Genomic DNA, 15,538 nt, shown 5'->3' with positions numbered 1-15,538 from the left:
CAACAATAATAATGCAGTTAAAATTGTTATGCGTACACTTCCTCGTTTCTTCCCCTTCTGCTGGGGTTTTACGCATGCCTTCACTGCTGCTCTGGGTCCTCCTGTTGGGGCTGAAATTCAGTGTGGTGGGGGGTGGGATGTTACAGCAAACTTGCTGAGGAGGCCTTCTGTCGCTTCATCCAAGTCACTGATGAAGAAGTTAAATAATCCTGGACCCAGTACTGACCCCTGGGGGACACCGCTAGCTACAGCCTCCAACGAGACCCTGTGCCACTGATCACAACCCTCTGAGCTCGGCCATCCAGCCAGTTCTCAGTCCACCTCACCGCCCACTCCGCCAGCCCGCACTTCCTGAGCTTGCCTATGAGGATGGGATGGGAGACAGTGTGAAAAGCCTTGCTGAAGTCGAGGGAGACAACAGCCGCTGCTGGCCACTTGTCCCATCAGGGAAGGCTATCATGTTGGTCAAGCATAGTTTTCCCCGTGGGGAATCCATGCTGGCTGCTCCCGATCACCGTCTTGTCCTCCACATGCTTAGAGATGGCCTCCAGGACGAGCTGTTCCATCAGCTTTCCCGGGATGGAGGTGAGGCTGACTGGCTCCTCCTTCTTGCCCTTTCTGAGGACTGGGCTGACGTTTGCTTTCTCCCCGGCCTCCGGCACCCCTCCTGATTGCCATGACCTTCCAAAGACGATGGAGAGTGGCCCAGCAATGACGTCCGCCAGCTCCCTCAGCACTCGTGGGTGCATCTCAGCAGGGCCCATGGTTTTGTGGGTGTCAAGTTTGCCTAAGTCATCTCTAACCCGATCCTCCTCCACCAAGGGAAAGTCTTCCTTTGTCCACCCTTTCTCCCTGGGCTCCTGGGTCCGGCATTGCCTTGGGCTGCCCTTAGCACTGAAGACTGAAGCACAGAAGGCATGCAGTATCTCCGCCTTCGCTGGGCCCTCTGTCGCCAGGCAGGCTCCCTGCCCCAGTCAGGAGCAGGCCCACTTTTCCCCTAGTCTTCCTTTTGTTAATGATGTCTTAGAAGAAGCCCTTCTTGTTGTGCTTGACATCCCTAGCCAGCTTTAATCCCACACGGGCCTTGGCCTTCCCCGTCGCAGCCCTGCACACTCTGGCAACGTCCCTGTATTCCTCCCAAGTGGCCTGCCCCTGCTTCCACCTCCTGTACACCCCCTGCTTACCGTGGAGTTTTGTCAGGACGTCCTTGTCCGTCCGTGCAGGTCTCCTGCCCCTTTTGCTCGACTTCTTGCTCGGAGGGATGCCCCGTTCTTGAGCCTGGAGGAAGTGATGCTTGAATACTGACCAGCTCTCCTGGACCCCTCTTCCTTCTAGAGCCCTAACCCATGGCATGCTTCCAGGAAGGTCCCTGAAGAGGCCAACGTTGCCTCTCTTTGAGGCAAGTCTGTCCTCTAGAAGTCTTTGTGGATAGGAAGGAAATTACACACCCGCTATCGTCCCCAGGCCTTGGGACAGGAAGAAAGGAAGAACAGGCCCTTGGAAGAGAAATTAGCAGAAATCTGTGTACCCAGAGGGCTAAAAGGGCCAGAAGCCCAAAACTTACCTCCATGGGATATTTGGAGTATTCCAAAAGAGCCCATAGGCTTAACAGGGGCAGACATTCTTGCTGGGAGACCTCTAACTGCACTGGGAACCTGTATGCCCACCAAGACCAGCCTATTGGATGGAGGGGAGCGGTTGGCTCAGTATGTACTAGCTGTGCAAGAAAGATTTGAAACCTTTAGCAAACAAGCCTGATGGTACCAACCCACTCCACCAACACTATGGGGGCATGATATATTGCCTGGAGAGGAGGTTTTGATTAGAGTGTTTTCACAAAAGTCTGAATTAGAACCAAAGCAGGAGGGACCATACACTGCTTCAAGATGTTTGTTCTTTGCTGTTAAGGTTTCAGGGAAGAAAACAGGATACACCATTGGCACGTCAAGCGGGTTGTGAGCAACCATCCACCAGAGAAGTAAGCCATCGCATGGGATGGCTGGGCCTACTGCTTACGTGCTCATGATGTTTTTTGCCTCAACCCATTACAGAGAATCCACACATTTTTACTTATGACCCTCGCAGTAATGAGGCCACGGCTTTTGTCCTAACGACATGCAATGCTTCCGTATTTATTATATACCCTATCCTTGCGCTGGGATGGAATCACAATGGAACTATGCTGGACCCAACAGAACACGGAGCGCGGGCCCTAAATAATGGAGACAAATGGCAAACGGCCGATGTTAGCGCGTGTGTCGTGCGAGAGCAACGGGGATTTATCTGTGAGAGTAATACTATCAAGGCCCAGGACAGTTGTCTTGATGCTGAACAAAATGTCTGTCATTTTGAAATACATCCTGATGAAACTCCTGAAACTGCCCGTGTGTATCTCACACAACAAGGATGTGTCTGCATGGGAACCCGCTGTGATTTTATATCTGTAGGTAATGTTAATATAAGTGCAAGTAATCACTGGAATATTTGTCTCTGTAACTTTACTGAAATCCTGGGATGTGACTTGAACTAGGTCACGTAGCCATGAACCAATCAGAGGGAAAGAGTCCACCGACTCCGGAAAGAAGATTGGAAGAGACTTTCACTGGCAGGCGGGGAAATGAGACTGTAAGAAGTACAACTCCTTGGAAACCTAGGGTCCAAGTGATTCCAGCGCACTGAAGCCCAGCACTGCAGTCCTGCTTCTTGCCCTGCTTCCTCCTCGCAGCATCCTCAACTCCACCATCTCGTGGTCACTGTAGGCAAGACTGCCCCCAAGCTTCCCCTCTCCAACCAGTCCTTCCCTGGAGCCATCCATGACAGCATTCCAGGCACGCGCGCTATCCCACCATGTCTCTGTAATTGCAATGAGATCAGAGCCCTGCAACTGCACACAGGTCTTTCACTCTTCCTCTTTATTCCCCAGGCTGCGTACACTGGTGTACAGGCACTTGAGAGAGGTACTGGAGCACGCCGGTTTCTCAGGAGGGGGTGCAAGAGGATCTGTGGGATCACAGCTAACCTCACCGCTGCTCAGTCAGTTGCTTGCTTGCTTTCATGCTGCAGCTTGGGACTTGGGGGAAGTCACACTTGGGACTTGGGCACCTGGGAGCAAGTACAACCGTCCCGCTCTGAAGCGGGGCCCCAGGCATAACCAGGGGACGCCTTCTGCAACGGGATTTGGATCCCTCCCCCTCCTCAGACGTACTCATGACTAGCAGCGGGCCAGAGGATGGGGCAGGGGACCCAAGGCGAGTGTGACTGCCAGCACTACAACAGCACTCTGCTCAGGGCTTTTCCTCGCCCTTCGGGAGGAAGCTCTGCTCTCAACCCCAGCACGCCTGAAGGCTCAACACTGCTCAGGGCTGGAGGTGCCCCACGTTAGGGACGGAGCCAAGGCCTTGAAGAACAGCACTCATTGCAGTGTGTGCTCTTCCGAGAGCGTTGCAGGGTGTGCAGGGAGGCCCAGCATGCGCGCCCTGGATAGTGGCAATGGCAAGAAGCATTGCTGGGGAGGTGAATTTTGGGAAGGTCAGGGGGCGGGGGGTGGGAGGGTGGGGGGTGGTTCTTCTAATGAAGAACTCGGCAGCTGGTCTGGGAAAGGCACGTGTGCCAGGCTGCCTCTAGGGACAGCACAACGTGCCTTTGGGAAGGAATTCAGGATCTCGAGTGCAGTGGCCCTACCCGCTTCTCCCACTTCCGTTTCAGATGGGGGCTTAGGCTCAGCAGCTGTTGCCCAGCAATGGTTTCCCGGCTCTTGGCATCCTCGTGCCGTCCACGAATAGAGAGAACAGCTCCAGCGCAGGGAGCATTTGGGAGTCAGACTTGCAACGCTTGGACCCTTCCTTGCCTTCCCACTGCACCCAGTGGGTCACAGAGCTCTGCCAGGGCAGGGCAGCTGCACCACTCCTCTTGCCCTGGCTCCTGAAAAAGCATTCCAGACTCTCAAGAAAGGCTGCAGATTGGCTACAGGTTTGCATCCCTCGCCCTGAGCAGCAGCCTTGTCCTTGTCCCTCTATTTGATGGATAACTTCACTTTCCCGGACAGCATCATGAACAAGCTGTGAAGCTCACAGGAGTTTGCGTTCTGCTTGCAAGGAGAGGCAAAGAAAAGCAGCAAGAGCAGAATACAACAGGGCTCCTTTCCCCAACCAACTCCATAGCACAGCCCGAGCCACCCCCAAAGACACAGTGTGTGTGTGTGAGGGGGGGGGGAGGGCAGCCTGACCCCCAAGCTCTCCCCTGTGCCCTGCTCCTGCCAGGAACAGCAGTCCTGTGCTGGAAAGGTAGCTATGGAGCCACGGCAGGAGGGATCAGCTGCCTAAGAGCAGACAGAGAGCTGGAGCTATTTAACAAGTCTGCCAAGGAGTCCCTGGAGGGCCACGAAGCAGGAGAGAGATGCAAGTCCCAGTTGTCCCCACAGTGGGCTTAGAGACACACACCACAGCTGAACCCTTCCTTCCCTTGCCCTGCCCCACCGCGCACTGTTGCCCAGCATGCTTGCAGAGGGGCTTGCAGGGGTCACTCCAACAGAGCCACCAGAGCCAGGACCGATGCAAACTCAGGCATGCTTGGTAGCAGAGGAAACGGCACCCTGACCTTCCCCTAGTTCAGGGCTGGTCCTGGAGCCTACAGAAAGGAAACCAAGGGGGAGGCTGTGGCCACAGCACCTGAACTAGCTCCCACTCTTGGCAGGGTGAGGGTGGCATCTCATGTCCTCCTCCCTCCCTCCCTCCCCCACCCCACCTACCAGGCCCCCCTCCACCTTGTGAGCTGTGTGCTTGGGGCTTGGCCTCACCCCCACCTCCTAGGCCCATGCCTAGGCGACAGTGCCCAGGAGACCCAGGAAGGTTTCTTCTAGGCTACTGTCACTCACACCTTCTGGAGTCCACAGCATATGCTGGAGCCCGGTCCCTGTTTGCGCGGGTCAATTACAGCCTTGCACCATGACTACAGGCCCCTCCACCAGGACCACCAGGGCACAGCAGGAGGCTCTTCCAGCTCCTTTTCATCTCATTCCTTCACAGCCTAAGGCCTTATTGAGCACCTCCCAGCCCTGCCGCGCACTTTTCTTTGCCCTGCCCAGCACACTGTACACATACAACCCACGTATTGCAAGACAGGGAACACAAGTACTTCACGCGGTCTCCCAAGGAGCTTGGCTGTGCCCTGGCCAGGCTGGCTGGTGTCTGCCATTTGTGGCCCTCGTTGGGCACAAAGGTGGAAGGGAGAACAAGTTCAGGAGAGGCGTCCACCAGGGATAACTTCTCTTTGCAAACTCACACAACAAGCGAGCCAACGTGAAACGTGGCTGGGTGCCTGGGAGGGCTAGTGTTGGCCCTTTGGCTCAGTTCAGGGCGCAGCAGGTGCACTTCACCCGTGAGAACTGATGGGCCACTGACCTGATCAGCCTCCTCTCCTGAGAGGTGTCTCATCTCCAGCACAGCTTCACTAAAGCAGGAGTTGTCTGGGGCAGGCAAGCCACGATCCCTGCCCAAGCACGAGCACGGACTTGCCCACTCTGCTCACACGGCTAGCTTCTCCATCTGTCAGCAGGCACTGCCCATCGCTATAGCCCAAGGGATATCACAAGTGAAAGCTGAAGAAACCCCCTCCCCCACCCCCCAAAAAATCCCCAATGCACGGGAATCCTAACACAATGACACAGGGAAAGAATGAGAAGCTACAGATCAAGAAAAAGCAGGCGGAGCATCAAGACGAACCTCTCTGGCATCAAAGCCCCAAACGCTCAGCACAGTCAGTTCTGCAGCCTGAGACAAACCTCACATCAGTCCTGACCAGCACGGGGAGGAATTGGCATACAGGCTTGGGGAGGCTTACACCTCACCTGGCAGCCTACAGGGCTCTGCAGTTGCTTGCAGCAGGCAAAAACATTCCTCTCACTGACAGGCATGGCAATAGCCCCACGAGAACCAGTGACGTGTCCAGGGAGCAAAGGGCTCTACCTGAAGGCGTCTCACAAAGCAGTTTTGTTGGTGGGTTTTCCTTCTCTTGGGGTCCATGAGAGAAGGCTGCACCTCTCCCACCCACACACTGCTTGCTCCATTTACACAAAGCCCCTGTCCCACCCAGACCAGCAGGCTTGTTTCCCCCGGGAGACGTGCTTCACAGGGGTCATGGTTTTATTTCAGCTCCAGGAAAGCAAGGCTGATTCAGAAGGCTGACTTCTGTTCTCCCCTCCCCACCCACCCCACCCCACCACCCCCCTTCAGGGAAGCTGGAGAGGAGCCTGAGAAACCCAGCCCCAGAGCTCAGCTGAGGGCCATGAAGGGCAGGGACACAGGGGCCTCCACCAGTAACTCTGAGCAGAGGCAGGGACCAAGGTCCAACAACATGCACGTCAAGCAGTTACTGGCATGCACGAGCAGTTCAGACAGACCCAAGCGTTAGCCATGCCAGCTCCTCTGGAGGGCAGCTTGCGCAGCCCCTTCCTTCAGCATGGCCACAGTGAAGGCCCTTGGGAGAGCTGTCAGAGGGATCGCCCACCATGCACAGCACCAAGAGCTCCCCGGTGCCTAGGGGAGCATCACGAGGGCAAGAGGCAGCAGGAGCAGGGCAGGCCACGGCAGAGCCCGTGCCGCTTTGCCAGGCTCGGCGGGAGTCACGTTCGTCCTCCAAGCAGGAGACGCTCTCCTCTTCCAAGCATAGTATTTTGCCACAAGCACGTTGGGGTTTCCCTGGGCAGGGTCAAACCACATCTGGATGCAGCGCCCACTGCCCCGGCGCTCGGTGGTGTATTTGTAGGAGTTGGACCAGATCTTCTCACACAGGTCTGCTGGGCGGGGGAAGACTCGGGAGAAGGGCCTGCACACGGAGCCCCAAGGACAGCGGTTTGTTCCTGCAGACAGACAGCCCCAGAGAGACCCTCCTGAGGGAGCACGCTGCAGTTCCTTCCTTCCTTCCTTCTTCCCTTCCACCCAGAGGAGCGGGCCACCAGGGGACAGCCCACCCACAGCCCACCGCGGCATTCCAGCTGGTGGAGGGTGGCTGGGCCACCACCTAGCCTGCAGCCCCCAAGCCAGCTGCGAGCAACCCAGCGTCTTGGCTTGGGCCACTGGGCAGGCAGCACTCACCCCTCCAGGGCCATTTTGTTGGCCAGCATGAGGCAAGGCTTGCTCCATGGAGCCCACTAACCTGTGGCCCAGTTCCAGCCCTTGTGCCAGTTCTCTTTGCAGGTGACATAGTCTTTGCAGTCCTCCCACCACTCCTCACAGTCCTCTCTGCAGAGCGGCACGTGCAGAATCCTCTCCCGACGCCAGCTGCTGTCAGCCTCCCAGAGGAGACAACCACACCCATTGGTGGTGGCCCTCCACACCTAAGCCACCTGCCACACCCCAGAGGTCCATCTCAATCCCCTTCCAGCCCTTTCCCCTGGCCTCCAGGGCTGACCCCCCTCCTCCTCCCCCAAGGAGTTCCAGTCCCAGCAGACATACCTGCAACAAGAGCCACCTGTGTGCCTAAGCAGAGGCTAGCAAAAGCCTGTGGAAGTCTACCTTCCAGGTGGAAAGGCTCAGCATGCCTGGAGAGCACCCATGCCAGCCCACAGCCAGGTGGGCCACAGCATAGCAGCCAGGGCACCAGCTGAGAACGCAGCATGGCAGCAGCACAGGGCCCCTTGCCTTCCTCCGGGCCAGGGCAGAGCCCTACCTTGTCAATCCAGGGCCCCAGGTTGGGTGAGCACTCATACAAGCACGTGTCCTGGATGAAGTGGTGCTTGCACTTGGGTGGCATCACCCCACAATGGTTCCAGTTGAAGTTGTAGAGGTAGGACTGGTCCTTGTGCGCTTCCGAGCTGGTGTTGGCTGTGCAGCAGGCATTGTCCTTCCAGGGGGAACACTGCAACGGAGCAGGAGACAGGCCCATCAGGAAGGCCAGGCAGCAGCTCCAGACAGTCACAGGCTCCCTCCACTGCCTCCAGCAAGAGCCCGTGAGCAGCCACAGCATGGGCCCTTCAGACTGCGGGGTTTAGGGCTGCAGCAAGGCGGAGTTTGAGGGAGAGCAGGAGGGGCACCAGGAAGGCCAGATGCTAGCCTGCATCACACACCCCCAGTCAGTACCAGGGAGCTGCAACAAGAGCTCCCTCCTGCTGGGCCCTGGCTTGCTGTTAGCCCTGTCCCCACCCAGGCCAGGGGAAGAGAGCTCTCAAGGAGCAAGAGGGAGCTCTAACACAGAGAGGGAGCAGAAGAGACAGCCTTGTCTTGCCCCCATTTCTCTCACTGGGATCTCAGGTAGCCCAGCTTTGGGCAAAGGGGGCTTCCTTGCTGCAGGGGTGCAGGGTGGAAATTGAGCTAGCACCGGAAATCCTCCCCCCACCACCACCCCCCCCACCCCACCCGGGGCAGGAGTGACCCACAGCCCATCTGCAGTAGCCTTTTGCTGGAAGAAAGGGGCAAATCAGGCAGCCTCCTACACAGCACAGGCCACCTTCCCCAGGCAAGAGGTGGCTAAGCCCAGAGCTCCACACCAGCCTCTCTGGTGCGGGAAGGTGGGCAGAGGGGACCTAGACAATGCCACCTGGCATCTCCTAGAGTGCAGGGGTGATGGCTGGGCAGGAACAATCACGAGCACAGCAGCACCCTACCTGGCCATGCAGCAGCCCCTCTGGGCCAGGCTTGGTTTTGTGGTGTTTGGCATCCATGCAGCTATTCAGCAGCGGGTCCTTGGTGGCAGTCGCTACAGAGGCGGCCAGCAGCACAAGCAGCACCTGCCCCGCTGCCATCTCCACAGGGCCAGGAGAAGAGCAAGGCTGCACAGGCAAGGCCACAGCCGAGGACAGGCTTCAGCAAGAGCAGCAGGAGCAGAGGGGCTGAGCAGGCAAGGCAGCCAGCAGCATACCAGCAGGTTGCTAGTGCCTCACAGCCCCCAGGACACACAGAGCACTGCTCCAGGGAAAGGCTGCCAGGCCAGCCAGGTGTTACCCCTGGACAACCTGGCACCATCTCCTCAGTCACTGCTGGGGCTGCTTGCTAGTCAGCCTCCGAGATCCCACAAGGCCCCGTGATCAGCGAGACTGGGCTGCGTTAGAGCCGTCCAAGTTGCACTCCTGCCGGCATTAAGCCACCCCACTGCTTACGGGCAGAGCTCTCAGATCCCCAGCTCCACACAAGCTGGGCATCACTCCCTGGGGAGGGTCTTTAGCTGGGGGTTCAGAAGAGGCCCTGAGAAGCACTAGCACACTGAGCCCTTGCCTGCACCACCAGCTGCAAGAGGCCCACCTTGTTTTCAGTGAGGGCTCAAAAGAAAGAGGCCTTTGCTCCACTGCCTCAGCATCTCAGAGCCATTGCAGGGCCAGAACTACGGCCTTCCAAGGAGGAGGGACTAGAGCAACAAGAGACCACTTCACGTTCAAGTGTCTCAGCCTCTCCTTCCTACCCAGAGGCCCATAGGTCTTTCATGCTCCTCCAGGAAGAGGAGGCTACTCCCTCCCTGTCCTTGGCAAGGCAGGGTAAGGCTCCAGAACCACCACTTGTAAGACATGTTTTGGGAAGCACAGGAAGCAGACAAACTGCCTGCAGCATTAAAAGCAGTGGGAAGGCACAGAGGACAACAGAGCAAGCATTAAACTGAAGAAACATGCGCAGAAACCCCCCAGGGCAAGGAAGCTTACTAATCCCCCTCATAACTAGACAGACAGAAGCAAGCAACTTACCAAGAGCCCCCAAGAGCTCTGAGAGACCTTAGAAGCACTCAGGAGAGGAGCTTCCTGGGGTCAGTTTAATAGGAGAGCCTTCCCATGCAGGTGCTGGCACTTGGAAGTCCTTGGGTGAGATGCTTAACGAGGTTTACCTCCTGGCAGCACTGCTCCTCAGCTGAGGAGCAGTGGTTTAGCGACAAGCAGCTGTGCCCGCCCAGCTCCTCTGGCAAGCCACCCGCTCTGGCCTGGGGAGACAATCTAGTAGTTTCTTTGGAAAGACACGGCCCTGATCAGCCTTGGCCATTCGTAGCAAGCCCTCTTTCCTCCACTCTCCACCTGAAAGCGACGTCTGATCACAAGAGCCGTGTGGGGAGCCCCTAGCCCATTGCAGCTGACAGGCAGAACCTTCCCTCTGAAACCACACAGGTTCTGCAATCCCAGCCCTGGTTTTTGGTGATGAACCCACTTGCCTGAGGAGCTCATCTTTCTAGGTGGCACTCATGAACGCTTTCAGCTCCACAAGACCCTGTCTTCGTGATTTCCACCGTCTCATTACCTGGTGCGTGAAGATCGGCCTCGAGATGGTCGCTCTGAAGCAGCCGGGAGCTGTTTCCGTTTCTCATGCTTCTCGCTCTCGCGTTGGAAGCAACAGTGAGCAATTATTCCCCACTCATCTTCTCTGGGCCTTTGTCACCCCTATCGCATCTCCCCTCAGCTGCCTCTTTCCCATGCTGGAGAGTCTCGGTCTGCTCGTGTCTTGTGGCACGTTGTTTGCCTTCCGCGAAGGAGACTCAACTGCAGCAGTATCCCAGACCCATGACGCCCTTCTTGCCCTGTCGTCTACTCCTTTCCAAGGAATTTCTAATATCTGGCTTGTGTGTGGACACTGCTGGTCACTGCAACGATGCTGTCATGAAACTGTCGGAACTCGGGAGGCTTGTTCCTGGGAGATAATTGTTAGCCACAAGCCCAGCATTTCCTATGAAATGGGGGGTAGGATGTTACAGCAAATCATCAACAACTGGAGTCCTTCATAGAGAGGAATATGATAGTGATGCTGATGGTTTCTTCTTGCTCTTTCCGGGATCCAGATGGGGTCATTTTTCTCTTTGCTCGCGTGTTTTCACACCTCATTCTTTCTCGAGTAGTCTGCAAGTCCACGATACATGCATATCACATCCAGACGGGTTTTGAATATCTCCAGCGAAGGAGACTCCACCACCTCTCTGGGCAACCTGTTCCAATGCTCTGTCACCCTCACAGTGAAGAAGTTTTTTCTCAGGTTCAGGTGGAACTTCCTGTGGTTCAGTTTCTGCCCATTGCCTCTTGTCCCGTTGCTGGGCACCACGGAGAAGAGGCTGGCCTCATCCTCTTGACACTCCCCCTTCAGATACTTGTACACGTTGATGAGATCCCCTCTCAATCTTCTCTTCTCCAGGCTGAACAGGCCCAGCTCTTGCAGTCTTTCTTCAGAGGAGAGATGCTCCAGCCCTCTAATCATCTTGGTAGCCCTCCGCTGGACTCTCTCCAGGAGTGCCATGTCTCTCTTGTGCTGGGGAGCCCAGAACTGGACACAGTACTCCAGGGGAGGCCTCCCCAGGGCTGAGGAGAGGGGCAGGATCACCTCCCTCCACCTGCTGGCAACACTCTGCCTAATGCACCCCAGGAGACCATTGGCCTTCTTGGCCACAAGGGCACACTGCTGCCTCATGTTTAACTTGTTGTCCACCAGCACTCCCAGGTCCTTCTCGGCAGAGCTACTTTCCAGTAGGTCAACCCCCAGCCTGTCCTGGTGCATGGGATTATTCCTGCCTAGGTGCAGGACCTTGCACTTGCCTTTGTTGAACTTCATGAGGTTCCTCTCCGCCCACCTCTCCAGCCTGTCCAGGTCCCTCGGAATGGCAGCACAGTCTTCTGGTGTGTTAGCCTCTCCTCCCAGTTTAGTATCATCAGCCAACTTGCTGAGGGTGCACTCTGTCCCTTCCTCCAGGTCATGGATGAATACCTTGAACAAGACTGGACCCAGGACTGACCCCTGCGGGACACCACTAGCCACAGGCCTCCAACTTGACTCTGCGCCATTCACCACAACCCTCTGAGCTCGGCCATCCAGCCAGTTCTCAATCCACCTCACCGTCCGCTCATCTAGCCCACACTTCCTGAGCTTACCTCGGAGGATGGGATGGGAGACAGTGTCAAAAGCCTTGCTGAAGTCCAGAAAGACAACATCCACTGCTCTCCCCTCATCTACCCAGCCAGTCATTCCATCAGAGAAGGCTATCAGATTGGTCAAGCATGATTTCCCTTTGGTGAATCCATGCTGACTACTCCTGATCACCTTCTTGTCCTCCAGATGCTTAGTGATGACCTCCAGGAGGAGCTGTTCCATCACCTTTCTAGGGATGGAGGTGAGGCTGACAGGCCTGTAGTTTCCTGGCTCCTCCTTCTTACCCTTTTTGAAGAGTGGTGTGACATTGGCTTTCTTCCAGTCCTCAGGCACCTCTCCTGATCTCCAGGACCTTTCAAAGAGGATGGAGAGTGGCCTAGCGATAACATCCCCCAACATCTAATCTTTTGTTCTTTTCTGCAAAAATTACATGATACACTTTAAGATAGAGTACAAAGCAGGAGATTTCCTCGATGCAGATAAAAGGAAAGGGATAAAGCAAAGATATATTTTATCTTGGGCAGATGCTATCGCTTCAGAGTTTTCCCTTAAAATACTTAATTGTTCCATCCATCAATATTCTTGTTTAAAAAATTGAGGAGGATTTTGAAGGTGGTTGTTAAGACTGAAATCAGTGATTACATGACGAAACTTTTGGATTGCTCTTGGCTTCCTGCTCTGGTGACAGCACTAAAGAGTTTTCTGGGCCCCTGTCTTCCCCTCCTCTGCCCAGCAGGGTAGCTCAGCAGCTTGCCCAGCTCAGGGCACATTGCTGGCCTTTACCGAAAAGGAGCAAGAGGCACCATGGTGCGGACCAGTCCAGCTGGATAGATCAGATGAGAAGGAGACACCTTTGCCACTCAAAAGGATGCTGGGCACACAGGGACCTTGGAGTGAGCAGGTAACAATGGAGAGATGGGCAGATACCACTAGGAGGACCGCAAGGGCTCGTTTGGCTTCTTGTTGCTCTGCAGAGACACCCCCAGGACCCAGCCTGTGGAGCAGACCCAGCAGATTTGTGAGCTATTTATATATAAATATACCCCTATGCTTGACACCTGAGGACTGTGAACAGAAGCTGGTTTTGTATGTTGCTGCTCTCTGCTGATGGAAATATAGGAAGCCCAATATGTGTGTTGAATCTTTAACAAAACCTCTTTATTTATTTTCCTAGGGAACACATGCACATGTTCTACCTGCTTGAAGCTCAGCAAGAGAAATTGCTTCTGTTTGATGAAGCACTTTAATATCCCTGAATGGAAGAGGCTATACATATAGAAGTTACGTGTTAACCAAGAAAGAACTTGAGCATATTCATATAATGAGCAAAGTAAGTAAGGACTGAAAGGAAAAAATGGAAAATGATAAACAGTGAGATATGTGCATGAAGACAAATAGATCCACAGAGAGAGTGATCTTTGTTAAAAATTGAAGTCCCCTTCTCACAATGAAATATCTCAATAACCTCAGGGTGTTTCCATAAAGGGTATAAGACTTTCTCAGATCTGTGGTAAGGACAGAATCTCACTGGGAACTATGAAACAAGACCCATACTGACCTCTGAATAAACAGACTCTCTTGCGCACCCTGGTCTTGAGGATCACCTTCTGCAGCCCCCCAAGGATGCCCTGACCAAGGCTCTCGGCACCTGTGGGTCCCACCTGTGTGTCACAGCAGTCTGTGACCTACTGGCCGCTGCCTTCTTTCTATCTCTTCAGTGTGGGAACAGCGTTCCTCACTCTATCCACATTTTCCTTGTCAAGCTGTACATGCTGGTTGCACCCATACTATATGTACCTCATCATTTATGGGATGAAAACCACTCAGTTCTGGGAGAAACTTCTGAAAATACTCAACATTAAGGTGAGTGTTTCCCTGAAGATTCTCCTTGAACAACGTCCTCTCTGATAGGGACTCCATGCATTGACTCAGCTTTTGAGCTAAACTCTGTTGGGTGAGAGCCATTGCGCTGCAGCACTGCATGCAGACACGATCAGTTTGGTTTCAATATATGCCTACATCTTAAGGCTGGAAAGGGCCATTATATATGTATTCTGAGCATTTTTACCCTTACCATTGAATTTTATATAATACCTCTTCAGTGCATAGTGACTCCCATGCTTTGCTGTTTTCCTTTTGTGCTTCTGTGTCCTGTGCAGGGAAGCGCTACATTTTCTGTGCTCAGAAAATGGCTGAAATCAAATGAATCAAGAAAAACTCTGTCCCCAACCCAGGGAAGGGAGCACAGCTCATAAAGAAGAGTGAGTGGAGGGAAACCCAGATTTCTGCTACACTGCAGGTAGGATGCAGACTTGCTGCTCAACTTCAATACTAGAAGAAGTGCCATGTATTTGGATTTGCAGCATGATGCTGATCTGGATAGAGACTGATAGTGAATGATGGGGGGGTATCCTAATGCCTTGGCCCAACATTTGCTCTGTGCATCATATAAAACTCCCCTACAGGGAATGTGCTCACTGTGAAGGAATATTTGCTAACACTGAAGTGAGATTAAATTGGGCCAGTGAGTTTTTTTTGTCCCTCAAGACTCCCTCAAGGTCAGTACAAAGCAAATGACTTGTCATTTTGTGTCTCTGAGTATCTCAGACTGTTGGGCTACCTCACTCCATGTTTGTCAGTGTCTACAGGACACATGTTTTAGGGAGGTTACATAAGCCTGGACAATTTCTGCAGTCCATTCCCCTCATACTGTCCCAGCTTCCACTACTGTTGTATCTATTACTGGTACTAGCAGTCATCCCTGACTATTCCCTAGAATATCTGTTTATGGACCTGTTGCCTCTTAATTTGTCTAATCCTCTTTTAAACTCCCTGATACTGTCCTCCTTCATAACCTATTGTGACAGTAAGCTCCAGAAGCTCACTATGTTCTCTATAAAATAACTTTTCTCTGTTTCTCTGTTTTAAATTCATTTCCTACTGGTTTCGAGTGCCCTGGAGTTCTGGTATTGGTGGGTGACTGCTGTGCATTCAGCTTATCTGCTGCCTTCATGAGTAGAGCTACCTGCTTGAGCTGACCTTGCTTGAGCAGGGGAGTTGGACCAGATGATCTCCAGAAGTCTCTTCCTACCCTAACTGTTCTGTAATTCTTGTGAAACTTGGTCATGCCCCTCCCACCACCTTCTCCAAACCAGAGATTCCCAGCCTTTCTAGTATCTCCTCCACAGGCAGCTGCCCCTCCTTGATCACTTTAGTTCTAACTCCATGTTTTCTATTTCTGCCACGTCCTTCTTCAGATGTGGGCACCAGCCCTGCACCCACTACTCCAGAGGCTGGCACAACAAGGTTTTATATACTGGTCTCATAGGTCCTCTGACAATGCCAGGTTGGTAGCAGTCTTTCACTGGCGACATATGCAGAAAAAGTGATCTTTTGCCAGACAAACTGGTGTGTCTCCTGCCGCAAAGCAGTCACAACAAGGGGAGAACTGTGCCGTTTGTACAGCGCTGTACAGAGATGGGAATCTATATTTGTTGCATATATTTCATTTGATAAACGCTGTGTCAAAATTTTAGCAGAGACATCAGTTAAGTTCATCAGTAGAACAAACTAAGTAAGTATTGAAAATACCTAGTTGTGGCACAGGCTGGTAGTCCAATTCCCCTGATGCATCATCCATCCCATGCTGAGTTTGTGTTATTGTGGGAACACTATCACCAGTAGCCAGGGTAGTATTAATGCAAAGCTACTTTATGAAT

The 15,538-nt window shown here is 53.8% G+C and overlaps 1 protein-coding gene across 1 annotated transcript; it reads right to left on the bottom strand.

Annotated features, from left to right (window-relative positions):
* Positions 1 to 6,533: 6,533 nt before the first annotated feature.
* LOC138065844 (folate receptor gamma-like) lies at positions 6,534 to 8,737 on the bottom strand. Its single transcript, XM_068931266.1, has 4 exons — positions 8,600 to 8,737; positions 7,666 to 7,854; positions 7,153 to 7,288; positions 6,534 to 6,856 (listed from the first exon to the last, which is right to left on the bottom strand). The coding sequence occupies exons 1-4, from the start codon at positions 8,735 to 8,737 to the stop codon at positions 6,534 to 6,536; spliced, it is 786 nt and encodes a 261-aa protein (XP_068787367.1).
* Positions 8,738 to 15,538: the final 6,801 nt, after the last annotated feature.

The sequence above is a fragment of the Struthio camelus genome, chromosome 1 (assembly GCF_040807025.1).
Source record: "Struthio camelus isolate bStrCam1 chromosome 1, bStrCam1.hap1, whole genome shotgun sequence".
Classification (NCBI taxonomy): domain Eukaryota; kingdom Metazoa; phylum Chordata; class Aves; order Struthioniformes; family Struthionidae; genus Struthio; species Struthio camelus.
The sequence above is the reverse complement of the archived record's forward strand: the minus strand, read 5'-3'. Positions and strand labels throughout refer to the sequence as shown.

What these genes read in the sequence shown, in the direction of transcription:
- LOC138065844 (XM_068931266.1), bottom strand. Translation starts at nt 8,737, where the DNA reads ATGGCAGCGGGGCAGGTGCTGCTTGTGCTGCTGGCCGCCTCTGTAGCG. An exon ending in AGGGGCTGCTGCATGGCCAG is followed by an intron (nt 7,855 to 8,599) that starts GTAGGGTGCTGC and finishes GCTCCGTTGCAG; the next exon opens with TGTTCCCCCTGGAAGGACAA. An exon ending in TGGGGCCCTGGATTGACAAG is followed by an intron (nt 7,289 to 7,665) that starts GTAGGGCTCTGC and finishes CTCCTCTGGGAG; the next exon opens with GCTGACAGCAGCTGGCGTCG.